The sequence below is a fragment of the Drosophila hydei genome, unplaced genomic scaffold, assembly GCF_003285905.1.
Source record: "Drosophila hydei strain 15085-1641.00,03,60 unplaced genomic scaffold, DhydRS2 tig00008121-arrow-pilon, whole genome shotgun sequence".
Lineage (NCBI taxonomy): Eukaryota > Metazoa > Arthropoda > Insecta > Diptera > Drosophilidae > Drosophila > Drosophila hydei.
In genome coordinates, this window is record NW_022045832.1 from 3,002,833 (window position 1) to 3,027,409 (window position 24,577).

At 41.3% G+C, this 24,577-nt stretch overlaps 8 protein-coding genes across 8 annotated transcripts; 5 read left to right on the forward strand and 3 right to left on the reverse strand.

Annotated features, from left to right (window-relative positions):
- Window positions 1-203: 203 nt before the first annotated feature.
- On the forward strand, window positions 204-1,745 carry LOC111602771 (26S proteasome non-ATPase regulatory subunit 13). Its single transcript, XM_023320037.1, has 4 exons — window positions 204-484; window positions 540-653; window positions 707-1,237; window positions 1,299-1,745. Exons 1-4 carry the CDS (start codon window positions 375-377, stop codon window positions 1,690-1,692), a joined length of 1,149 nt encoding a protein of 382 aa, XP_023175805.1. The 5' UTR covers window positions 204-374; the 3' UTR covers window positions 1,693-1,745.
- A 162-nt stretch (window positions 1,746-1,907) lies between these two features.
- On the reverse strand, window positions 1,908-3,205 carry LOC111602798 (SUMO-activating enzyme subunit 1). The gene is made up of 3 exons (XM_023320092.2): window positions 3,006-3,205; window positions 2,493-2,921; window positions 1,908-2,431 (listed from the first exon to the last, which is right to left on the reverse strand). The coding sequence occupies exons 1-3, from the start codon at window positions 3,116-3,118 to the stop codon at window positions 1,954-1,956; spliced, it is 1,020 nt and encodes a 339-aa protein (XP_023175860.1). The 5' UTR covers window positions 3,119-3,205; the 3' UTR covers window positions 1,908-1,953.
- Window positions 3,206-3,590: 385 nt separating this feature from the next.
- Window positions 3,591-5,863, forward strand: LOC111602720 (MAU2 chromatid cohesion factor homolog). The gene is made up of 3 exons (XM_023319969.1): window positions 3,591-3,933; window positions 4,011-5,269; window positions 5,330-5,863. Exons 1-3 carry the CDS (start codon window positions 3,781-3,783, stop codon window positions 5,793-5,795), a joined length of 1,878 nt encoding a protein of 625 aa, XP_023175737.1. The 5' UTR covers window positions 3,591-3,780; the 3' UTR covers window positions 5,796-5,863.
- A 239-nt stretch (window positions 5,864-6,102) lies between these two features.
- On the reverse strand, window positions 6,103-8,408 carry LOC111602744 (zinc finger protein with KRAB and SCAN domains 7). Its single transcript, XM_023319999.2, has 3 exons — window positions 8,181-8,408; window positions 7,122-8,124; window positions 6,103-7,051 (listed from the first exon to the last, which is right to left on the reverse strand). Exons 1-3 carry the CDS (start codon window positions 8,298-8,300, stop codon window positions 6,387-6,389), a joined length of 1,788 nt encoding a protein of 595 aa, XP_023175767.2. The 5' UTR covers window positions 8,301-8,408; the 3' UTR covers window positions 6,103-6,386.
- Window positions 8,409-8,528: 120 nt separating this feature from the next.
- LOC111602763 (transmembrane protein 141) lies at window positions 8,529-9,101 on the forward strand. The gene is made up of 2 exons (XM_023320025.1): window positions 8,529-8,827; window positions 8,882-9,101. The coding sequence occupies exons 1-2, from the start codon at window positions 8,713-8,715 to the stop codon at window positions 9,076-9,078; spliced, it is 312 nt and encodes a 103-aa protein (XP_023175793.1). The 5' UTR covers window positions 8,529-8,712; the 3' UTR covers window positions 9,079-9,101.
- Window positions 9,089-10,884, forward strand: LOC111602755 (putative GTP-binding protein 6). Its single transcript, XM_023320012.2, has 3 exons — window positions 9,089-9,324; window positions 9,379-10,267; window positions 10,323-10,884. The coding sequence occupies exons 1-3, from the start codon at window positions 9,113-9,115 to the stop codon at window positions 10,791-10,793; spliced, it is 1,572 nt and encodes a 523-aa protein (XP_023175780.2). The 5' UTR covers window positions 9,089-9,112; the 3' UTR covers window positions 10,794-10,884.
- Window positions 10,885-11,417: 533 nt separating this feature from the next.
- Window positions 11,418-16,508, reverse strand: LOC111602829 (dihydroxyacetone phosphate acyltransferase). The gene is made up of 4 exons (XM_023320141.2): window positions 16,416-16,508; window positions 14,383-14,962; window positions 13,040-14,319; window positions 11,418-12,974 (listed from the first exon to the last, which is right to left on the reverse strand). Exons 2-4 carry the CDS (start codon window positions 14,942-14,944, stop codon window positions 12,645-12,647), a joined length of 2,172 nt encoding a protein of 723 aa, XP_023175909.2. The 5' UTR covers window positions 14,945-14,962; window positions 16,416-16,508; the 3' UTR covers window positions 11,418-12,644.
- A 357-nt stretch (window positions 16,509-16,865) lies between these two features.
- Window positions 16,866-18,940, forward strand: LOC111602691 (fatty-acid amide hydrolase 2). Its single transcript, XM_023319924.2, has one exon. The coding sequence runs from the start codon at window positions 17,262-17,264 to the stop codon at window positions 18,837-18,839; it is 1,578 nt and encodes a 525-aa protein (XP_023175692.1). The 5' UTR covers window positions 16,866-17,261; the 3' UTR covers window positions 18,840-18,940.
- Window positions 18,941-24,577: the final 5,637 nt, after the last annotated feature.

Here is a 24,577-nt window from a genome sequence, read left to right on the forward strand (position 1 = left end):
GTTCAGTGCATAACAGTTGCTTTGTTAGTGCCACCACTTTAATGGTTTATGTCTTTGCTATTGTAAGTGGAGTATGTACGATACCTTGTACTGTGGAAATATTTTGAGAGCACATCAATTTTCTGATCTGGTGTGCATGAAAACTTACAAATTTATTCATTTATTAAAATTAAGGCACATTTCAATGTAAATCAGATATTTTACTTTTACAATATCACGTTCGCAAGTAATCGATATTGATATTATATCGATATTTTAGGCATCTCTAATTGTGATTTGCAATTTCACATTGCCTACTTCATACGCGCATATTTTTATACAAAATTAAATTAAATATATATTCAGAACATAGCTCAGCTCAGGATATAGCAACAATGTCGAATACGCAAGCGACAGTTACTGCATACTTGGCAGCACAAAAGAAAACAACAAACAAAGAGCTCGCTGCCGAATGGACTCTAATTGAAGAGCTGCACAATGAAAAGTAAGCGTTTTTAATTTTTTTTTTAATTATATATAATATTTTGTTTTTTTTTCAGGCTATGGAACGAGCTTACGATTAAGCTAGTTGCATTTGTGCGCCATGAAACTCTGCAGGACGAGAGCGCTCTACTGCAGCTGTACCAAAATTTTATCTCTACCTTTGAAACAAAGTAAGTTAAACCCGAATTAATCAAGGCTTGGTAAATATGATATATAATTGCAGAATAAATCCCTATGGTCTGATTCAAATACTTGAGGTAGTCGTGGATAATATCAGTGACAAAAAGGAGGCAATCGACTTTTTGGAAAAAATGAAGGATAAAGTTAAAATATGTGATGAAGCTGTCTGGTATCTGCAAGTCATGCAAGGCAACTTATATCTCAGCAATCTGAACGATCTTACTGCCACCAAGAAAATCATTGAAGAACTGCGTGATGTTCTCGAAGAAGCAGGCAATGTTACTCCCGTGCATGGCAAATACTATATGCTTGCCTCCCAATATTATCGTCGTGTGGGCAAGCACAGTGAATATTATCGTTGTGGCTTGCAGTTCCTGGGCTGTTCGCTGGACGACTACCCTCGCGATCAATGGGCGCAACAAGCTTTCTTTTTGGGGCTGGCCGCTCTATTAGGCGATGGCGTCTATAACATTGGCGAGCTATTGGCGCATCCCATTTTGGAATCACTTCAAAATACGGAAAACGAATGGCTGGTCGAGTTACTAAAGGCATTCAACATGGGCGATATTAATAAGTGAGTGCTCCTAAGTTATTTAATAATTTTAAATTAAATTTGTATTTGTCATTTCAAATAGATTTAATGAAATGAAAAATATTTGGTCGAAAATTCCCGATTTGGCTGCGCAGGAGGTTAAACTGCGCCAAAAGATTTCATTGCTCTGCCTTATGGAGATGACTTTTAAACGTTCGGCCATTGAGCGTGCAATTTCCTTTGCTGACATCGCCAATGAAACAAAGCTGCCACCCAAAGAGGTTGAGTTTTTGATCATGAAGGCTCTGGCTCTAGATCTGGTGCGCGGCGAGATTGATCAAGTGGCTGGGGTAGTGAACATGTCTTGGGTGCAGCCACGTGTTTTGGACCGCACGCAAATTGTTGGAATGGCCAGTACACTGGACACATGGATGGGTGCGATTACAAATATGGAAAAACTTATGGAGAATCGTGCTGCAGAAATTCTCACAAATTGATAAGTTTTCTTTTATTTCCATTTGCTTTTTGTATTAAACCAACATGCATAATGCAAAACTTAACAATTGTTTTACTACCAATTTTCTCTAATGATAAAAGAGAAAAAGAAACGAGTTTCATCAGTCTGTGTAGAAGAGTTTGCAAGGATGTTGCAAGTTCTCTTTGATAGTGTTGTCTTAATATCTTGAGTATAAAATTAACTTTTTAAGATAAATTATGAATGAAGTTTTACTTTATTTATGCAATAAAATTGGCGTCAATTAGTTGACACCAATTGCTTCCACATAACCCATACAAGTTTCCGGATTGAATATAAATAAATTGCGATGAGGAGCTTCCATTTTAGTCACTACTTTAATAATCTCCTGAGCTACAACGCCACCAACGACAGCGACTGCTGGCGATATTTGTGCAAAAAGTAAGCCAAGTGCATCACTGGTCAGTGCAGAGTTTGGCACAAGCTCGTCTCGGATTTGTTCCAGCAAAGCAATATCTGCTTCTCTGGTCTTATAGTTGGGATCGCGATTATGTGTGCTGCGAAAGTTTTGCAAAACGCGCAACAGTATGATGCCTGGTCCATCGCGCTTCAACTTGCGTTGATAGTTTGGGGCATTAATATTGAAATCCAGCCAATTGGAATAGGCTGGATACTCGACTTCGCGTTGGACTGGTGTGGAGACCGTTTCATATTTAACCTTCTCATTTGGCTTCGATATTACCTTGTACTTGAAAACGTTTCTAAAAATAATGAATACACAATATTAAAGAGGTCTTTCTATGTGGACTTCAAACCACTTACTCTACGTAGCTATGTTTCTGTAAACCAGCATAATGAAAACCAAACATGCCCCAAACATCAGTGGCAAAAAACTTAACGCCCAACTCCCGGCAGATTGTATCAATTCGCAACAGTTCCTCGTTGTTTGCCCCGTTAATAACTACAACATCAAATTGACCAAAAAAGTCCGCATTCTTCTCGATCAATGGCTGCGTATCCGCAGATATGTCCACCATGGGATTAAGAGCTCGAGCGCGCGTTAATGAGGCTTCGGCGCGGTTATTTCCTAATTCTTCACGTGCCGCCAAAAATTGTGAGCAAAAATCTTCTTCGGTGACCAATTTGTCATCATGCAATTTCACCAAGTTAACACCGGATAAAATGATATTCTTAGTTATTTCAGCACCAAGCCCATTCAGACCAGAAATCAGTATATTGGCTGTGCGCAGTCTAAAAAATTATGTTTATTTAACATTTATTACTTTTAATTGATTTAAAAAAAAATGGAGATAGCCGGCTAACCGGCAAACTAACCTTTTTTGGGATTCCAAGCCCCAAAGTCGAATTTGTCTATCATATAGTTCATTTTCTGCATCTGTGAGCTCAACGCCAGTCCCTTCTGCATTTTTCTCAATGTCCATTTTCATATTTTCACGAAAATTTATAAAAATGTCGCAAAAAAGATGAACGCCAACAATGCTAGAGAAGCAAGAATATTGCGAAACTATCGATGCGTCATGAATAAGATATCGGAATACCGTACCGTACAACCACTTGCATAGAAGACATTGCATTACTCAGTTTTTATGATCATTTCATTTCAGATAACGGAGACTAACTTATGAAATTTGACAATTTCAAAATTTCGATATCGTGTTCGCGGCACAATTGCTAAGTGAAGCATATATCACTTTTGACTGTTGATTAAAGGTACTACGGTTCTAGTATTTTTATTTGGCGCAACTATTTTCTTTTATTTAAAGGTGCTGAAGAAAAAATTAATTTTTTATATTATATAAAGTTGATTTGATTAATATTCAGTTTTGGGATTAGCTTAAAAATTCATTTTATAGATCGTAACTTAAATAACTTAAAATATGATGTATGCATGTAACAATTCTTATCGAATTTCAAATTGTGATTTATTTTTTATTTTTTACAAAATAATTTATCGATGGTGTACATAGCAACATTGCGCCGCAATGTTTATCAACACTGATTAACAACCACATTACCCACGCAGCGGTAGCAACAACAACAAAATTACGCGATAAACAAAACGAAGCCGATTTCCTAGCAATTAAACGCAATGAGTGTTGTACACACAACAGCAGCTTCACAAGATGCCTGTTATATATCGCTGCTTGGACTCGCCGAATACTTTCGTACCTCACAGCCGCCAAACATTAAAAAATGCATACAATGTTTACAGGCGCTCTTCACTTTTCAGCCGCCTTCAAAGGTAAGTGTACTACAAGTGAAAGTCAATAACAAATACAACAAATATCCAAATCATGGATATTGACATCTTCTATTTAGGTGGAGGCGCGTACACACCTGCAAATGGGACAAGTTCTAATGGCGTACACGTGTAACATAGAATTGGCGCGTCGGCATTTGGAACAAGCATGGAACATCGCAGAGCCACTTATGAATTTTGATGATGTTAAATTTGATACTGCCTCACTACTCGCCCAGCTGCATTTAAAAACGGAGCAGGGTTCACATGCCAAGGCGATGCTGCGACGTGCCGTCGAACTATCACAAAACAATGTTTATTGGCATTGTAAGCTTTTACTGCAACTGTCCCAAATCCATGCGAATGATCGTGAGTATTCGCTAGCCAGTGATTTGTTGGCTGTTGGAGCCGAATCGGCTGAGGAGGCGGGCGCCACATACCTTAAAGTGCTGTTTTTGCTCTCACGGGCCATGATCTTAATGATTGAACGGAAAACGAACGACGTACTGGCTTTGCTCAATTCAGCGGGTCAAATCATTGACAATAATATACCTAATCCTCATCAAAAGGAGTATCTGAAAGTGTTCTTCCTGGTGCTACAAGTGTGTTACTATCTGGCCCTTGGCCAGGTGAAGACTGTGAAGCCCAGCTTAAAGCAACTTCAAATGTCTATACAAACGATTATGGCACCTAATTGGCCAAGTGACGAGTCGATCTTTGGTGGCAATCAGTTGGAGATGTTTGTCTGGCTTCCCAAGGAGCAGCTTTATGTACTTGTCTATCTGGTAACTGTTTCGCATTCAATGATGGCTGGCTATATGGATAAAGCGCAAAAGTATACGGAAAAGGCGTTAACACAAATTGAAAAACTGAAACTTCAGGAGGACAAATCCATATTATCCGTATTTAAAGTCATTCTGTTGGAACACATCGTGATGTGCCGTATGGTCATGGGTAACCGCGAGCTGGCCATACGTGAGATAGCCGCTGCACGCGATGTGTGCCTCGCTGTGCCACATCGGAACCTCCTCAAGCGCCATTCGGCACAGCTGCATTGCCTTATCGGTTTGTATTCCATGTCAACGAGCTTCTTTGAACACGCAGAACGACAGTTTTTGGTATGCGTGAACGAGACGACCGAGCGGGATCTCAAGCTCTTTGCCAATCTCAATCTGGCCATAATTTATCTGCGCACAAAACGGGAGGCTGACCTCAAACAAATACTCGACGCCGTGTCCACGGAAAATACGCACACTTACAGCAGTCAAGCCTTAATGGGTGGATTTTACTATGTACAGGGATTACACGCCTTCCACAAGAACAGCTTTCATGAGGCCAAGTAAGTAGAGAATGATATAATTTTAACGTTTATAATGCAATAAACTAATTATTTATACAGACGCTTCTTGCGTGAAACGTTAAAAATGGCCAATGCAGAGGATTTAAATCGCCTGACCAGCTGCTCCCTGGTGCTGCTCTCACATGTCTTCCTTAGTATAGGCAACTCCAAAGAGAGTATGAATATGGTAACGCCAGCCATGCAATTGGCAAGTAAAATACCTGATATCCATGTGCAGCTATGGGGTTCGGCGATACTGAAGGATCTGCATCGCATGTCCAAAGATGCGCAACACGAGAAGGAGGCGTATGCCAACCATGTGAAATACTCAGAAAACCTGATTGCTGATCAGCGAAAATGCGTTCAGAGTGCGCACCACGAACTGGTCAATTGGTTTCAAGGCAATCCGCCTGTCACCAGCAACACATCACTTAATCCTTCCGTCGCTGTTGCCACGACGGAGGCGTCCACATCAGCGATTCAAACGCCGCAGCAACCGGCAGCGCAGTACGGACAATTCTATTAGGCGACCAACTTCATGTATCGAATCATAAGCATTTTAATAACTACTGTTGTAAGCTACAAATTAAAGACTAAGGAATGCTACAAAATTATTTCATTTTTTGCAATAGAACTGGGAAACAATCGAGGTATCGATAAGATATCAGTTTTATGTTTCGAAACAATACAATCTTACGCATATTGTCTAGCTTATGCGTTGCGAGGCCCCAATTGTATATACTCCGCATAAATATCGACAATATCAGTAAGCCCTAATACTATTGATAATTTCCGACTTCACGAATATCGATCGACAGTAAGAACAGTAAGCCTTAACTTTCTAGTGACAGACTAGTCCACCAAGCGATCTTCGAATTATAATCGCATTTTATTTGTCTTTTTATCTTCACCCACTATATAACAATAGCAAGGGAATATTTATTAAACTTATGTTCTACATACCCTTCAAATGGATTATCGATAAATACAATCGATTCAACCTGACAACTCCTGTTGCTAACTATTGAGAGTATTTCAGCTAAATTTTTGCCTTTACCAGCTCTAGTCTATGCAATACCCCCAGCTTATTTAAAAATCCATTTGTGAAAAAACTAGCCTACAGTAAATCAGTTGCATCCGACTCTTCCTCATCAGCCTCTTCCAGTGTCGACGCGTTCCCGTTCTCCTTGTTACTCAGCAGGGTGAAGTGGACCAGGCGCTTGTCATCCTGCTCGTGCATTGTTAGATGCGTGCGCATATCGTTCATCGTTTTGAACTCCTCGCTGCACACCGGGCAAATGTAGATTTTGTCGCCTTGATGAGTTCGCTGATGCATCTGGCAGTCGCCACGTTGCGTAAAGCTTTTCGAGCAGAAGGGGCAAACGTAAGGACGTTCCCCCGTGTGTGTACGTCGGTGATTCTTGAGAACATTGAGAGCTGTAAAGCGCATGGGACATAGATCACAGGCATAGGGCCTTTCGCCGGTGTGCTTGCGCTTGTGCTTAGCCAGGGAACAGCTCGTCGTAAATCTAGAGGAACAGACCTCGCACTGATAAGGCTTGACGCCAGTGTGGGTGCGCCCATGAGAAGTTAGCTCCGCTTTGGTTACAAAGGAATGATCGCACAGAGTACACTTAAATCGCTTTATGTCCGAGTGTCGCATCTTGTGCTGTCGCAGATTCGCATTTTGTGTGAAGCCCTTACCACAGACATTGCACACAAATGGTTTCTCGCCGGTATGAATGCGCATGTGATCTCGCAACGTAGACAGCATAGTGAAAACTGGAATGAAAAGAGCAAGTTTATCAATTTACCAGTTTTCAACATTTTGTCATCTGGTTCATCCACTTACCCTTCTGACACACATTGCACTGATTGCGTAGATTCCGTTTGTGTGTCTGCACCATGTGCCTGCCCAACTGTTCCATGGACTCACAGCGCAAGCCGCACTCCTGGCATATGAACGCGCCATGCGTGGCCTGATGCTCGGTTAGATGATCAAGCGAGACGAACACTCGCTCGCATTCATTGCACTTGAAGTTGCGATGGGTACAGCTGTTCTGCCTTCGATGTATGATCAAGGATTTTTCCAACGCAAAGCCCGCATTACAACGATCACAATGGAACTTCGCCTTTAGCTCATCGACGTCGGCTGCGGGTGTAGGCTTTGATTTCTTTGCATCCAGCTGCTCCTCCAGCTGAGTGCGCGTGGACGTTGATTCTGAGTCCTGCTGAGTCGATTGCTTCTCTTTCGAAACTGGCTCTCGTGAGATGTATGTATCACCATTACCATTGCTAACAAGCCGATATTTGTATTCCTTCTGTTTGGCAATAGTTTCCATAGACTGTTCAAGCAACTCTCCCGTATTCTTATTGTATACCATTTCCGTCTCGAACTTGATGTTGTCTTTTTCCACGTGCAATATTATATTTCCAGCGCTGGCCTTGGTCGGTGTGTCATCTGTTTCTTGCTCCTCGGTAAATTCGTAATCATATTCTTCCTCCTCCTGACCCTCCTGTTCCTCGTCCTCCTCCATTACAGGCGTTGTCTCCGGCTGTTGGTGCTCTTCATTACTTGTATTTTGCTCCGCATCTGTTTTTGGTACTTCATCCGTTTGTGCCTCACTGCTGACTGTTGCCGTTACATACGTTTGCGATGAGCTGTCGGATGTGGAGACTGCTACTCTAGTCGGAAGTGGGACCAGTTGATCGGACTCCTCGGGCAGTGCATTAGGCAGCAGCTGTCGCAGCGTACGATTAGAGCTCTCACATTTCAGTTTAAATGAGTAACAATGGTTTATTTCGCTGATGCAGCTAAGGCAAACCCTGGCTGGCAAATTATCCTCGCGTCGCGGCTGTCAAGGGGAGAAACAGAAACTGAGCTTGAGACGTTTGCTTTGTTTCACCATACCTTAGTGCGCGTGAATTCCCGCAACATATCGACCAAGCAGCTGCCAGGACCACCATCGTAGATGGACAAAAATGGACCTGAGAGACTTAGGCAAGTGCGACAAATCTTCTCCACATCCATTTTGCAGCAGTCGTGAGAAAACGCTACAAACAAGAACTACATTTAATGTCGTTGCCAGATTGGTTGACATTAATATTAGAAGGTGCTGTCATTCGTATACTTTATTGAACTGAGTCGTACATGTGTATGTCATGCAAAAATCGAAATTAAATGTGGACTTAGAAAAATGATCAACCAGATTGTATAACCAAAGCGTTTATTATTTTAATCAGAGTTTTTCCACTTTCAGCATAAAATATTAATCATTTATTATAATTTTATCATATTTACGCTGATAAGGTGCAGGCTGTAATATTGCCAGATCGTGCAAATAGTGTTGCCCATTGAAAGTATAGCTCAACATAACAAAATACAGCCGGTGGGTCTATTTTAACAGATTGAAATCCAATTGAAGCACAAATAAATAACTATTATGAACGATATAAAGCGTTTGAAGGAACAGCAACGCGAGAAACATCCCGGCTTCGACGGTTATTTGGATTGCATGACCCGAGCTCTCTTTACGGGCTTGGCATCGTTTTGCTTAGGTAGGCATTTCATGTATTGTCAAAATAATTGCATAATATTTATAATTTTTAAAGGATTTGCAGGGACCTACTTCGTTCAAAAGGCAGTTCAAAGCAAATTACGCTATCCAGCTAAGTATAACGTACTATTTTCCTCATTGGTAGCAACGGGCGTGGCATATCAAACCACAAGTACACGCACCAAATCCTGTCAAGCTGCTTGGATGGCATTTGAGGACAAACACACGGTGCTCAAAGAAGAAACCTACTAACAAAAAAATATATCAAAAATTTATAGTTTAAGTCATGAAAAGTCTGCGTCCGTTGCTGCGCGTCACCCAACTGCGTACATCAACACTTCTTATACCACCAACGCGTTCACGGTACACACAGCATCAAGGAGTCAAGGGAATACGTAAGCGCAAGAGTTTCTACGAGGCTCAAATACAGGCGGGTATGCGCGAGCAAAATGAACCTACTGTTGTGAATACAGGGGGCATGGGGTTTTTGGATGATCGGTGGGTCACAGTGAACTATATGACTTAATCTCATATTAAAGTATGGTTTTACAGTGCATATGATGAAGTCGTAGGGGGAGCCATGCGCATCAGGCGTGATGTGGCCATATCCCAGCACGTATTTATCCTGCAACCTTATATCAAGTGGTCCGCCAAGCGCACTACGCCCAACAATGTGACGCCTGATGATCAGTTAGCTGAGGCGACAGCGCTTGTCCACTCATTGCCTAACTGGCAGGTGGCTCGATCCCTCAAGGTGCCACTGGAAAGTCTGGAGCGTACAACGCTCTTTGGTAGCGGCAAACTAGCAGAGATTAAGCAACTGCTTACGCAACTACGTCAAGAACGGCAGGTCAGCTGCTTATTTGTCAGCAAGGGCACGCTCTCGTTTGCTCAAAAACAATTCCTCGAGGCCGAGTTTCAACTGCCCGTGCTAGATCGCTACTCGTTGGTCATACAGATCCTGCGTCTGCATGCGACCAGCTCGGAGGCCCGTCTACAGGTGGCTATGGCAGAGTTGCCTTATATATGGGCGCAGGCCAAGGATGCCAGTGTCACACAGATCCGACGTCAGGGCTACTCTCTAAGTGATATGCAGAAGGAAATACTGCGCTCCAGGGAGCGCAAATTGCGTGCGGAACTAGAAGACGTTCGCCGTCAGCGGCAGCTTCGGCGCCAAAAACGCAAACAATTAAACTATCCTACTGCAGCGGTTGTTGGCTATACAAATGCGGGGAAGACTTCATTGATAAAGGCGCTCACCAAAGAGGATGCATTGCAGCCACGCAATCAGCTATTTGCCACACTGGATGTGACGGCGCATGCCGGCTATCTGCCCTGCAATCTGCAGATCATCTATATGGACACTGTGGGCTTTATGTCCGATTTGCCGACGGGATTATTTGAATGTTTCGTGGCCACATTAGAGGATGCAATGCTTGCGGTAACTATACAATTTTGTTAGTATAAATACATCTGGTAATCAGTTTTTCTTTTAGGATATCATTATACATGTGCAGGACCTGTCACATCCCTGTCATGCGGCCCAACGGGCCCATGTGGAGTCCACACTGCGAGCCTTGGCATTGAGCGTATCCGGCGACAATGCGAATAGCGGAGAATTGCCTCCGATCGTTAATGTTTTTAACAAAAGTGATTTGCTTAAGCCGAATGCTCAGATAGCTGTACTAACCCAACATGAGAACACGAATATTGGTCACTTAACCTCGGCGCGCAATCACACCGGCCTGCATTCGCTGCTTAAGGATGTAGAACAGAAAGTTTTGGCCGTGACCGGACGGCGTAAATTGCAGGTGCGTGTGCCCAGTGGTGGGCCGGAGATGGCTTGGCTCTATAAAAATGCTGCCGTTGTGGAAACCAAAGCGGATGAGCAGAATGCGGAAAAGATCCTCATGCAGGTCGTCATTAGCCAGTGCACCTTAGACCAATTCATGCGCGAATTTTGCTAGCTAAAGAAAAGTATCCTCTCTTGCCTAAAATGGGAATAAATATATTTATTCTTAATTTCAGTTTGGTTTTTATTTTTATATAATATTTTGCAAGGGCGCAACTAGCACCAATTTAATATATGTTATTTTTGCTATTAATGTAGTGTATAAATTAGTGTATTGGTGTTCGGTTTCTATAATATACATTTTTATATATAAAAATTAGCTACAAAACACTTATACCACAAAAATATATTGTTTTTTTTAATGTTTAAACAAAGAACAAAATATTGCACTTTTTGTTGCTAGACTTGTATTTGTGCTACGGTTGCTCACGTTTGTTTTATTTTGTTTGTTTCGGTTTTATTTTTCAGGAAATTCCTATACATTATAAAAATATTGAGAATATATCAAACTATATATATATAAATATATATATATATATATATATATATATATATATATATATATATATATATATATATATATATATATATATATATATATATATAGACATATACATGCCAGCTCTACAGAGAATATAAACTAGAATTCATTTGCTTATTAAAAGTGCATTTCAATTGGCACTTTTATGCTCCATGACAGAAAATACCTTTGGGAATTTAATATTCTAAAAACAAGAAAGGAGAGGCCATGGCAAATTATAAATACTTCTCCATTGAATAAATAACTGACAAAATAAACAGCTTATATGTTTTATAATGGTTGTATACCTTTGTGCATATAATAAATGGAACTTATCTTAAGTAAAATTTTCTATGTGTGTTAGACCTGTCAAAAACTGTTATCAAAACTATATAACCAACTGTTACACCATGCGGCAGCCATCATTAACATAGTTAAGATTTCAATTAAAAATTATGCTAAGCTGTCAGGTGCCAGATAATCGCATCAATATTAGGACTAAAGCGAACATTAAAATCGCTGTTAACATAGCTATGTAGTGCTGAGTATAGCAAGATTTTAGTGCGTTGTTAGTAACATATATATGTTCTGTTAGCAATAAAAATCACATGTTAAATAACAGTTCATGCTCTTGCTAACATTGCATTTAAGGTTAAGCTCACATTGTTAAACTTAGCTTAAATGACTTGACTTGAATTATAATAAGCTAATTGGATGCAACGACAAACACAAACATTGACATAACTTTACATTAGTTGAACATTTGGTTGCTTAAAGTAGAAAACCCGGCTATTAGATATAAACATACATGTAAATAACTTAAAACTACACAAATGAAACATATAACATAACATTAACATACAATAAATTCATTTACAAAGGTGTACGAGGAATGCATCGAAGTCTACAAATTAGTTAAATGGTTGTTAAAATAAAAGGGAAGTTAGGAACTAATACATAAACTTTGAATGGATCTCCGTGCATAATTAAATGTTTGCTCTCGTTGGGATCTCTAGCTTTATGAAAAAACCATGTCTTCCTTGGACAATGTAAGCAGTAAATCATTTTTTGTATGGCAACAATTTAAAACTAAACATTATGAATTATAATAAATGCTTAAAGGACTAAACAAAATACCCTCGTATACACAAATGCTATATTCCCATATATTTTCCACACACGCACACTCGCACTCTTACTTACATACACACACACACTTGAGTACACTGACTACGCGACTGAGCAGAAAGTTGCTAACAGCCACAGTAGAAATTGCCAAATGGGTGCGACGAGCACAAAAACTAAGAGTATGCAGATGATGCGACAATTCTTGAGCAGGCCGACAATGGATTGAATGAATTGTGATATTGTACTATGATCCTGGGTCAAGGACATCGTTGTAGGCAGCGGCGTGGAGGCAGTCGCCAACCGCTTGCCATTTGTCAGTTATAATTTGGCCATATGCGATTGCGCCTGCTCGTTGGCAGCCATCGAGTATTGGGTAAATGGCATTAGCTGGCAATACTCCAGCAGCTGCAGCTCTAGTTGTCTGAGGCACTTCATCGGTGTTGCTGCAGCGATGCTCATCAGGCCCGTTTCTCGGGACTTATGCAGATAACCGGACTGTATTAGTGCATAGATGGCAATGTTCAGATTGTCCAGGGCCAGACAATAGGGATGGACATGTGAGGCGGTGCCGCCTGGTTGCTGCAGCAGCTGTTCCACATGCTCTTGCACGCGAACCAACAGATCCTTCGAGTTGAATTCGCCAGACATCTATATAATGAAAAACCCAAGATAATAGTTAACATATTTCATTTTCTCTGTAACAGTTTACTCACCTGTCGCAGCGTCACCGCCAGTTGATAATAGAGACAGAGAAATGGAGCCAGTGCAGCCAGTATGACCCTGGTGCATTCATTATCCTGTACACTAATTCTGCCCGTGTGTTCGTGTAGCTGCACAGCACGCTCCTCAATCAGCAACTGCAAATGCGTTTCAAACTCGACCGCCTCGCGATTCGATTCGACGATGAACTCATGCTGAAACAGTGCATCCATGCTGCTCACATGATTGTGCAGTGCAGCTCGTGTCTCTTGGTACGTGCTCATGTTGTCCAGTTGCTGCTGACGCCGCTGCTCCTTGAGCGCTGCAAGCAGCAGATAGGCGGGTCGAGCCAGCCAAAACAGGCACGGATTTATGTAGAGTTGCAGCGCAAGCATCGGCACAGCTACCGCCATCGTTTGTGGACACAATGCATGGGCCTTCAGCCGTTTGACATCGATCTGTGCCGCCAGCTGCTCTGCAGCTACTGGCGTGAATTGAAGTTTGGCTACACGAAATTGCAAAATGTTGCTATGAATTTCGATAGCATCAATGACGTCCGCCTTGATGCTGTTCGTGCTGGTGCTGACATGAGCGCCAAGCTTCTCAAATATTCGCTTTAAATGAAGAATACCTCGGGAGAGTTCATCCAGATTGACGCTGCACTGTCCATATAGCTTGCTGGCATAATATAGACTTAGCAAATTAAATGTGGTGATGACAATGCGTCGTTGTTGCTGGTAGATTATCTCGTTAGCCAGCTGTTTCACCAACTCGATCTCCTGACGATTGAGCTTCTGCAGGGATCCACCAAGTCCGGAGCGTTGCATGCGCTGCGTGCTATCATGGCCAAAGAATTCACGCACTGAAATTGGGGCACCGAAGTCCAGAAACATTTTGCCAAATCGTTCGTCGATGATTTTCAGAGCCTTGAAGAAACCCTTGGTAGACTCCTTGGGTTTGGGCACGCCCAGCAGTTCATAGACAAACAGCTGCTCCTCTAGTACACGTTCATAAGCCACGCTAACAGGCACAATCATCACATCCGGCACCTCGCCCGTAAAATAAGGCAACAAAGCCATTGACAACAGACCCACCTTGGGCACCAAAGCTTTAAAATTTCGGGACCGTGTGCCCTCTATAAAGAACTCTACGCCAATGTGATAATTGGCGACCAGGGCGTACATATACTCGCGAAAGATGTCCCAGTAAAGCTCATCGTTGGAGAAGCTGCGACGCATGAAGAAGGCGCCCGTCTTCCGCAGCATTGTGCCCATGCCGAACATGGAGTGAAAATCTATTGATGATTAAGCAAGCAAATAAAGGGTATATATTGAATGGATATTCGATTCGAACTCACCCATTCCGGCTGCTATTCCTGGTATTTCGATATCATAGTAATAACATATATAGCTCATCAGTATGAAATCCATATAGCTGCGATGGCTGGGCAAATACAGCACCGGACACTGACCCATATCCTTCCGCACATTGGCCATACTGGCCGAATTGACATAAAACCCATCACAGATGCGTTTACCTATTGCTGTTATCGCAATGCCACACCAACGTATTATGGCCATATTTCGATCCAGTCCGATCTCATCGATAATCGCACGTGCTTGCTGCTCTAGCTGCTTGATCGGCTGCTCCGTCTGTCTCGCATAGTGTTCCAGCAATGAACGCAGCTTTTCACTGCGTAGCACATGCTGTTTGAGCTTTTGGGGATTTAGGTAGCGTTCAAACTCATAGGCCACTTGTGGCTTGAACTCCCGGGTCATAGATGCCTCATTTCCCGGTGCTATAATATTTTTAAATTGTCGCATGTATGCAGCGGCTGTCTCAGCCGATGCCGATGCCGGTGATTCATCGCTAGACGCGGCCGTCGCTCTTTTTACCTGGCTGGTTGACTTCATTTCCATGGAACGCTTGACTTTTAACTGTAAAATGTGTAATATGTGTATATATAAATATATATGTGTTCATGAATTTATGTATATATATGTTTATTTGGAGTATAATTTGAGCTCTTTCCAGTGTATTTTGTCGTATGGTTTGCGTAGCTATTGACTGCTTTGGCCTAAACACACAGCTGGCACACGCCCTCTCTTCTATACACGATTTCGTTTACTGCTTTCTTATCGGCCTAGTTCGATTCTAGATAGTCTTTTGCCATACCGGCTTTTGAGCAATCAGGCGGCAATCGAATACGACGGCTATGCATCACCATCAAGTTTCTAGTAAGCTCGTAATGGACTATCACGTGCGAATGAAACAGCAATAAAAATGATTACAGTATTTGTTATCATTGGCAAGACGTATAATACAGTATGCCCCAATGCGATATGCAGTGTATATATGGGGCAGGTACGCAGCTCGCGCGTGTGCTACTTGATAAATAAACAGACTGAATGATACTCTAACTGCGGCATTTTACTCCGAATATTCAGTACACATAAGCCAGGTGTGCAGCTTGCTTGTTTTGCTTAAGGAAAGCCTGAGCAAGTAACGTGCTCGCCGTTTACCTTGGCTATTTTTAGTTAGACAATGTTTCCTTTGTATAGTTACAAAAAGTTCGCCAAATAAAGTAATTTTTGCCGTTGAAAACTAAAAATAATAATCAAAAAATTAATTAAATTTAACTTTTTAATTAATTTTAAGTTATTAAAACCAAAAATCTTATATAACATAACAATCAAAATAATGATGACTTTAACTTTTGCGTAATACCTATATATCTAATTTCACATATGGTGAGCAGCGTAACAAATAATAAACATTTATTTTCTATTGCTTAAACATATAATTAACACGCTTTTTCCATTACGATTTGTATATACATAAATTTTATTTATTTATTTACAAAATGAACTGCGTATCAGCCTGCACGCTGCAGTAGCTTGCAATTAGAAATTAGCAAAAGCAACGCGGGATAGTTTGTTTATCAAGTGACTTACGAAACACACGGAAAATGCAAGCGGCGATTGGTTTTTTTTTTGTCTTTTCTATTTTCGTATGCGACAAGTAAACAAAAAACACAAGCACACGCTGAGCAAACAAATTGCAGTTAATCATAGACAGCACGCTTTGAGTCAAGTGATTTCCTAGATCTATCTAGACAAGTGCACTATGGGTGCAGTTCCTTGAATGATAAATGAATCTAATATGCAATTTAAACAGTTGCTGCGTTTCTCAGCTAAACGCACACATGCAGTCACAGTCACACACACGAATGCACTTTATGTGTGATGCAAAATAAAAAGATGAGAGAGGTCATTGCAGTCGATGTTTTGCTTTAATGTTATTTAACACAGTTTTTAGCATTTAATTTAAACGAATTTGCATTAAAATGAGTTGACTTTCTATTTTGGAAATCGTTGTGTTTAAACATACAATGCAAATTCGATACAGGTACTGTGACAGCGAATCGGCGACGCTTTAGCAGCGCGACGGTAAAGCAACTACCACTCCACATCTGCAGCGACAACGTCAGCGACGGGTCGATATTTATTTTTGTTGCTGTTACTGGTGGTGGTGTGTTTCGTGCTCGAAAGGTAGTCACGCACGACACAACTTATCGTATGTGTACGTCATGCAGGGAAGAGGCAAATGATGTATGATAAGAATAATTATTTTAATATAGTTAACTTATTCATTAATATTTATTTTCATTACATTTTATTTAATTTGTGAGCTAGTGCAACTGATAAGTTAACTCATTGATTTTTAAGCATTATTTAAGTAAATATAAAATGTTACGTTGTAGACCCCCTAGTCTCAACGACTGTTAAAACATTTAAAAGCGCAGCTTTTCGTGCTCGGCTTCACTGTGCTTTGAAACTTTTGTGGATGTGGCAACGTTAGCAGCACACCTCTGGGTTTTGGAAATCATCTGTTCACTTTAAAGTTGTCGTGTTTTGCGCAAAAAGGAAAAGTATAGATAAAATAAATCATTGTGCTGATAACGCTTCGATCAAATGATAAGCGATCACTATTAGGCTTATCTATCATATGCAATCGTAACATTGTAGACGGCCGAGCTCAACGGCTGTAGTTCCATTTAAAAACAGCTTTTCAATCAGGTTTTTGCAGTTTTCTTTAAATTTTTGTTGAGGTGGCAACACCAGCAGTAGAAACATTAAAATTGTATACATATCTAATTGGATATCTGGTCACTTGAAAGTCGCCGCATTTCGTACAAAAAGATAAAAAATATAGATAAAAAGACAAACTTTGAAGATGGCATTTTGGCCGGTATTACTGGAGGCGCTGATAACGCTGGTGCACATTATAACCGATCGAATCTTGGAATTTGCACTGGGCTGGTATCTGGGTCCCCATAAGCGTGTCGCAACAATTTCCTCAGTGGATCAACAGGTCATATTGACTAAGAGCGCCGTCGAGTTGGCAACAGCGATACGCGCGGGCAAGTTGAAAAGTTACGACATCGTCAAAGCTTATTGCGAACGCATTGATATTGTAAATCGTGAATTGAACGCTGTTGTCGATGGACCTTTCGACACGGAGGCGCTAGAGGAAGCCCGCAAAATCGATGAACGCTTAGCGTCAGGTCAGTATACCGATGAGGAGTTGTTGGCGTTGCCCTTTCTGGGCGTGCCCTTTACCACCAAGGACAGCACGTCGGTGGCTGGCAAGCTGCTCACATTGGGCCTGCTGGCACGCAAGGATATGAGATCTAAAGAGGATGCGGAGTGCGTGCGTCTGATGAAGAAGAGCGGTGCAATTATCATTGCCACGTCCAATGTGCCGGAAGTGAACAAATGGATTGAGTCACGTAATATGCTCATTGGTGGCACCAATAATCCGTACGACTTGAGACGGTCAGTGGGCGGCTCCTCAGGCGGCGAGGGTGCTTTAATTACGGCCTGCTGCACAGGCTTTGGACTAGGCACTGATATCGGTGGGTCCATACGTATTCCTGCATTCAATTGTGGCGTCTTTGGTCACAAGCCCACCTCGGGTGCCATCAACATGGCCGGCTGCACCTTTCGCACTGGCAAGGAGCTCAACACGATGGTCTGCGCAGGCCCCATGGCACGATTTGCTACCGATTTGCGACCCATTATGAAGGTCCTGGTGGAGCCATCGCTGCAGAATGTACTCCAACTGGATAAGAAGGTAGATGTGAAGCAATTAAGGTACTTCTATGTACCTAGTCTGGGAATGCGCCAGTGTAATCCCATTAATCAAGAGACCGAGCGAGTCATGTATAATGTGCGCAAACATCTGGAGCAGCTGAGTGGTCAAGAGGTGCATCTGGCCAAGCTGCCGGAAACGCAGCTGACAGGCAAAATGTGGCGTTACTGGATGACCCAAGAACCGGCCAGCTTTAATCATCTCCTGGGCAACGGCGTCCAACTGAATCCGTTTGTGGAGCTATTTAAAAAGTTGTTGGGTAAGAGCGAGTACAGCATGGCGGCCATTTACTCGCTAATTGATAGCCTGCTGCCCAAGGAGAATGAAAAGTTAATACGCTCGGCCACCAAGAAGTGCAAGGCAGCTCTGCAAGAGCTGCTGGGAGAGAATGGAGTGCTGATTTTCCACAGCTCTCCACGTACAGCCCCATTCCATTACTATCCTTTGTTTAAGTTTCTGGACTTTAGCTACTTTAGTCTATTCAATGTGCTCGGACTACCGGCGACACAGGTACCCATGGGACTGGATAGTCAAGGCATGCCACTGGGTATTCAGGTCGTATCCAATCACAATAACGACCGCCTTTGTTTGGCTGTGGCCGAGGAGCTGGAGCGTGCATTTGGCGGCTGGGTGGCACCGTTTCCATTGAAATCCAAATAAATTGATGGTGACCATCTTTTTTTAATACTCATCCAGGTGGTGGGGATCCTAAGGCTGTTTCTATGAACAATAATCTAATAAACAATTTGCTTTGATAAAAACCATTCGGTTGAATTTGGCGGCATGTAAAAGAATTGTTTTACGCTTAAATTTACAACATTTATCTGGCAGCGCTATCAAGTTATTACAACTGGGTGGCAGCACTAATGACTATTGATGGGCAACACTTTTTCGTTGCTTCTGTGTGCGGGCAATTTTTAAAACTTGTGTTCGCTTAAGAAAAATTGTGAAATAATTTCCTTGTAAATATATATATATGTATATATTTACATAATTAAAATGAATGCCTATAATAGTTTTTTTGATATAAAAAGTGAGCGAGAGCAAAACAAGAGGTAAGTGCAAATATCTGTAAGTTGCTAATTGAAGCGTATGTAGGAAGTTGGCGACATCCTTTGAACTTTGACCAAGCAGGTGATTAATGATCGCTTAAGCTCCACAAGCAGCCACTGCAGAGCGCTGTCCACAATTAATTTGCAGTGTCGGCGCCCTTCTACGCACATGCAGACAGAGCCGTTGCAAATGTGCGTGCGGCGCTCAGGTTGAATGTAACCTAACCTCCTCACATTGGCTCTGGCCATAAATTACGTGCAACGAGCATCTTCCGTTTGTCTCATTTGCTGCTGGTTGCCACTTCTACTGTGCCCCTTGTTTCGTCTATTGTCTTGTTGCTGACCAAGCGACAAATATGCCTTTTAATATTTTCGCATAGCACAAGTCAAGAATGGACACGTGCAATTGTGTAAAGTGTTTTTGCTATCGTTGTTGTTGTTGCTGTTATTGTAATTTGCCGGTATGCTTATGTTATGTCTCTCTATGTTTGTATATGCGTGCATTTGTATATTTGTGCTCCGTTCTGTTTGGCTGTTTCTGTTTCTGAAATATTAACGACGCCCTTTTGCTGTTTTTGTCTTTGTGCATAACTTTTGCCTTTGGAGTGTTTTTGCCTGCATTTTATGTGCGCCTCCAACCACACACGCATACGCATATTTTACATTTACATAAGTGTGTGTAGCGTGCAAATAATGCGTAGTAAGCAAATCAAACTTAAGTTGCCTATTTTAAATACGATTTAGAGATGTGCAAGTGCAGTTTAATTAGTGATGGTCTGAATAGTTCAGTACTTTAAATAACTATCGAGATTTCAGTCATGAATTGAATTGTCGTTTGAAGCTCAGCCAGACGCTCCCTCATATGCCCTTGTCGCAGGGTCGCAAATGTAAAATTATGAAAATTGCCCAGTCGCGGCGGACTTTGCACGGCATTGTGTGCGCGCCTTTGACAAATCCCAAATCCAGCCACTAAACAGTCATGTTTCATTGCCATCGTCTCTACAAAAAAAAAAACGCACACATTTGCCTATGAGCAAGCAGCACAAAAAGAAAAAAATAGTTGGGAGCTCTTTATTTTTTTAGCGAAACTGCTGCTACTGCCGTTGGCCCCAAACTGTTGTAAAAACGTCTACATTGTTGAAATTCCTTTTGCGAAATTGCCACGTGACACAAAGGCGTCTGGAGCACATATATAGAGTGAACGCCTTTTATTAGCCTTGCCGAGGGCCGACCCCAGCCGAACTAACCGACACAATAGGCCCGAAAATGACGTTGCAACAATTAATGTGAACATTTTCACAGTCGTCGTCGACGTCGGCGTCGTCGTCGTTGCCGTTGTCGTGATTTATAACGTGCATAAAATTTGCGGTCCTGGCAAAGCACCTAATACGGTGGGGAGACCAAAAATTAGTCAGTTTGCCGTTTCCTGTTTGGCTAGTGTCTGTGTCAAGGGGGTGGCGTTGTCAACGACTTTATAATTTATCGATAGTTGCGTACGTTTGCACCCGAAACACCCTGTGCGCCGGCTGTCTGCATATTTGAAAACTATTTTCATTGCGTGATAATTTATGTGACATACAAATTACACAATCGTTGGCCAGTTATGCAAATTAATTACAAATATTTACGGCTCCTAACACTCAAGCTCCCTCTTATGTTACACATGTACATATATATCTATATATATAAACGTAGTTTTCCTGTTTATCCGTTCAATTTGCTAGCAAATCTCACTTTATTTTTTTAAGAAAATTTCATCCGTGCCTTTGCTTCGACATTTTGCAGTTTGCAGCAGCTTTTTTTTCAATTTACAATAAAATTCAATAAGGTGTTGCCTTAATGGAAATTGACTGACAGCAGCTGCCAAATGTGTACGTGTGCATGTGTGCACCTGTCAGGTGTGTGTATGTGTAAATCTAAGGACGGGTCTTAGCTTCTTGTTTTGTTGTTTGCTTTGGCCATAAAATGCATTTGGGAGCCAAAAATCTACTCGATTCAAATATCGAAAAAATAATTGAAAACCTCTATCTCAGCAGAGAGTGTTGAAAATTTTAAAATATTCAAAAAATATATTTAAAATATTTCTGTATATTTCTTAGATTGAATTGTTGGACTGCTGACACTTGGGCAATGTTCTCTTGTATGAAAAGATGCAACTTCATTAGACCTATGAAGCCGCTTGCTCATTACAGTTAAACACTCGGTTAACAAGCACACGCACTGTTGAACATAAAATATTACGTATGCGCCCATTATACATAACCTTGCGCTGAGTACAGATTTTAATGTTCAAAACTAACAAAAATATACGAAATGAATTGCAGGTGCAAATGTGATGAGTGGGGGGTGGGTTGGCTGAGGCATGGCAGGGATGGATCTGCAGCATACACACATACATGCATAGGTTGCATGCAACAACAACTACACCTTGTTACAGTTTGACGCTGGGTTCTTTCCACTGTTGCACAATCAGCAAAAGTCAGCGAGCTATGAACAAAAGTTAAACAGAGAAAACAAAGTGCAAAGTCGTTTGGAGGTGGATCGGGCCGTTGGTGGCGTGTGGGCGTGGCCGGGGTGACACAGGGTGTTGCAGTTGTTGTCGCTGTATATCGCGCATGCAGCGAGCGTGAAAAGCCGTCGCCATTTTAAAGTTAAAACATTTGCGTAATTAGCAGCAGTAAAAGGTAAAAACAAGACAAGTCAACAAGCCTGGCCGAAAACTACTTTAAGTGCCAGCACAAATTGCGCACCAAAAAGTTAATTAAATTGTTAGCAGTTTGCGATTTTTTTGCTTTTACGGCTCACCGATTTATCGTTTCGGGTCGTGTTGGCCGTGTTGGCTTTTGGCCAACTGCATGTTTGCTAGCCGAAAACCTCCAAGCTGACAATTAACAAATGTCAACGGTGCAAAACTTGTACCAAAGATGCGGGTGGCGCTGCCATTGCCAACCTTCGAGGAAGCTTCCTCTTATGACACCAGCGCTTCGTTCGCGTTGCTAGCAAAGCAGCTCTGCTACATTTGTTTGCTCACACTTTGTGCCACTTTTCCATTAACTTTTTACATGAGTTTTACATGTGCTGCTGCAGTGGTTTTTACTGTGCTTAACTTTGCTTGCACTGAGCTGATAGAAAAAGCTCCACCATTTGGCTGATAGATCAAAGTTTTTCTCTAGCTTTCAAGCAAATTGATATGCCCTATTAGAAACGTTGACATTTTGGCATATTTATGATAACTTGAATCCGGGTTAATAATGTTGCATGTACATATATATGTTAAATTAATTTGCAAATATTTTATTTGATAATTTAATTTAACTAATTAATTTAATTTAACTAATTCGTATTTCCTTATTTATTTTATATTTTTATGCCTTTTTTAGTCGAATCTAATCAATGAGTTTTCATGCTTGACTTCTAGGCTGCTTCACAGCAGCAGATTAAGAGCCACGCCTTCTTCTGGCTGTTACATACACTTTCAGAAAAGCTGATACCTTTAAGTCTCATTTTTTTTAGATGTGTTGGCATGGAAATAGTAAAGTAAATTACATCAAGGAAATATTAAATACTTTATTCAATGTCTTCCAGAAAAAATCACATCAAATTCATTAGCTAACTTCCCAATCCATGATCATTGATCTAGATAGCTTAAAAGACATTTAATCAATTTTTAGCACAGCTTTGACTTGACTTGTTGTTGATTGCTTTAGTCTTTACTTTACGTGCGATTAAATGAAAACAAAATATTTCAGGCATTCATCTTTCAGATATTAAAAGGTTCTTCATTAAATATGTGCGCCCTGTCGACATCATTTAACATTGCCAGCTGGCTGCCTTGCTATATTGTGCGTAAAGTTCAGAGATAAGCTTGTTGCCACCTTTTTTTTTTACTGTTGCCTGGGCCCAGCTCAACATTCATCAGTCATTGAGGTTGACTCTGCGACACAGTTCACATTAAGTATTATCAATTGCGAATCGTCAATTGTTGTTGCTGTTGCTGTTGTCGTCGTCATCGACATTCGAGTCCCGACATGTTGGACGCGTATGGCATTATATCTGCATTGTCACCTTGTTGGCCATTTACGCCCTCTCCTCAAACCTGCCGCTGGATCTAAGATTGGCCTGAACTCCTGCCTGACTTCGGTCTGTGGCTAAAGACGATTCTGTTTTATTTGCGGTCTCGTTTGTAGCTTAGTCGTATTCAATTAGTAGCTCGTACAGTGGGGCAAAGTTGTTTAGTTATTGGTTAAATTTGTGGGACAAATCCTTTAAAATATAAAAGAAATCTGAAATGAGCTCCCTGTCCCTTACACAACTGTCAAATGGAATAGGTCTTTATGTCTTGCTGAGGCTATTTCACGTTGACAGCCTGTTAATATTTAACAAGCATTACGTTTTTAGTATACTGTTTGGCAGTAGAAATATGGTCTCTGTTGTTGCCTGCTGTCATCTGTCATGTTAACATTGACAGCCACTTTTTATATTTCTAAGCAAGGTTAACTTAACTGTCTGTTTAATTGTTTAACAAGCATTTAGCAAGCAGCTAACAATTTATGAGGAATGTGCATAGTTTTGTTGTGGTTAGCAAACACATTACCTTCTGTCAAAGTTGACAGCTACATGCCAGAAAATGTCACCAGCTGCTAACTATTTGTTTGCCAAGAATTCTTTGTGTAGTAAAAATATAAGAGCTTAGTAATTTTGTTGAAGTACAAATTAGTTTTTTTGCAAAGCAAATCAAAATTGAATCTAATACTTCACAGCTTACCAAATGAAGATATTTTGATCCATTGTCTTTGCCGTTTCACAAAAAGCTAACGTGGGTGGTGCACCTTTAAAGTCGGCAACGCCTAAAAGCAGACGACGAAAATGTTGATGCCAGAGATACAAAAAAAAGGAAAACAGAGAAAAAAAAGAGAAAAAGAAGCAGCATCACATTTATCCCAACGTGCTCATTTAAGTGGAATCACTTAATGGTTTTATACGCTTATCATTATCATCCCAACGGCAACTCCGCCTTCGTCTGCTCAGTCCCCGTTCCATTGCCGTTTCGGGCAGCCGTCCATGTCCAAAGAGCGAGAGCCACGCACAATGACAAAGCGCATAACATAACAGTGGATAGCACCAGCCGCACCACCCGCTGTCATTGAGTCCACGAATCCACGAATCCTCGCGTCGTTGATTCAATCAAATTTCGAAGTGTGGAGCATTTTTATCTGGCGGATGTTTGGCTCGCTGTCAGCACAAAATGTTGCCGTCCAGTCATTGTTTTAACGCGCATATTTACCAAACACACACACACACACACACACAACAACAGCAACAACACACATCCCATCCCCATTTATT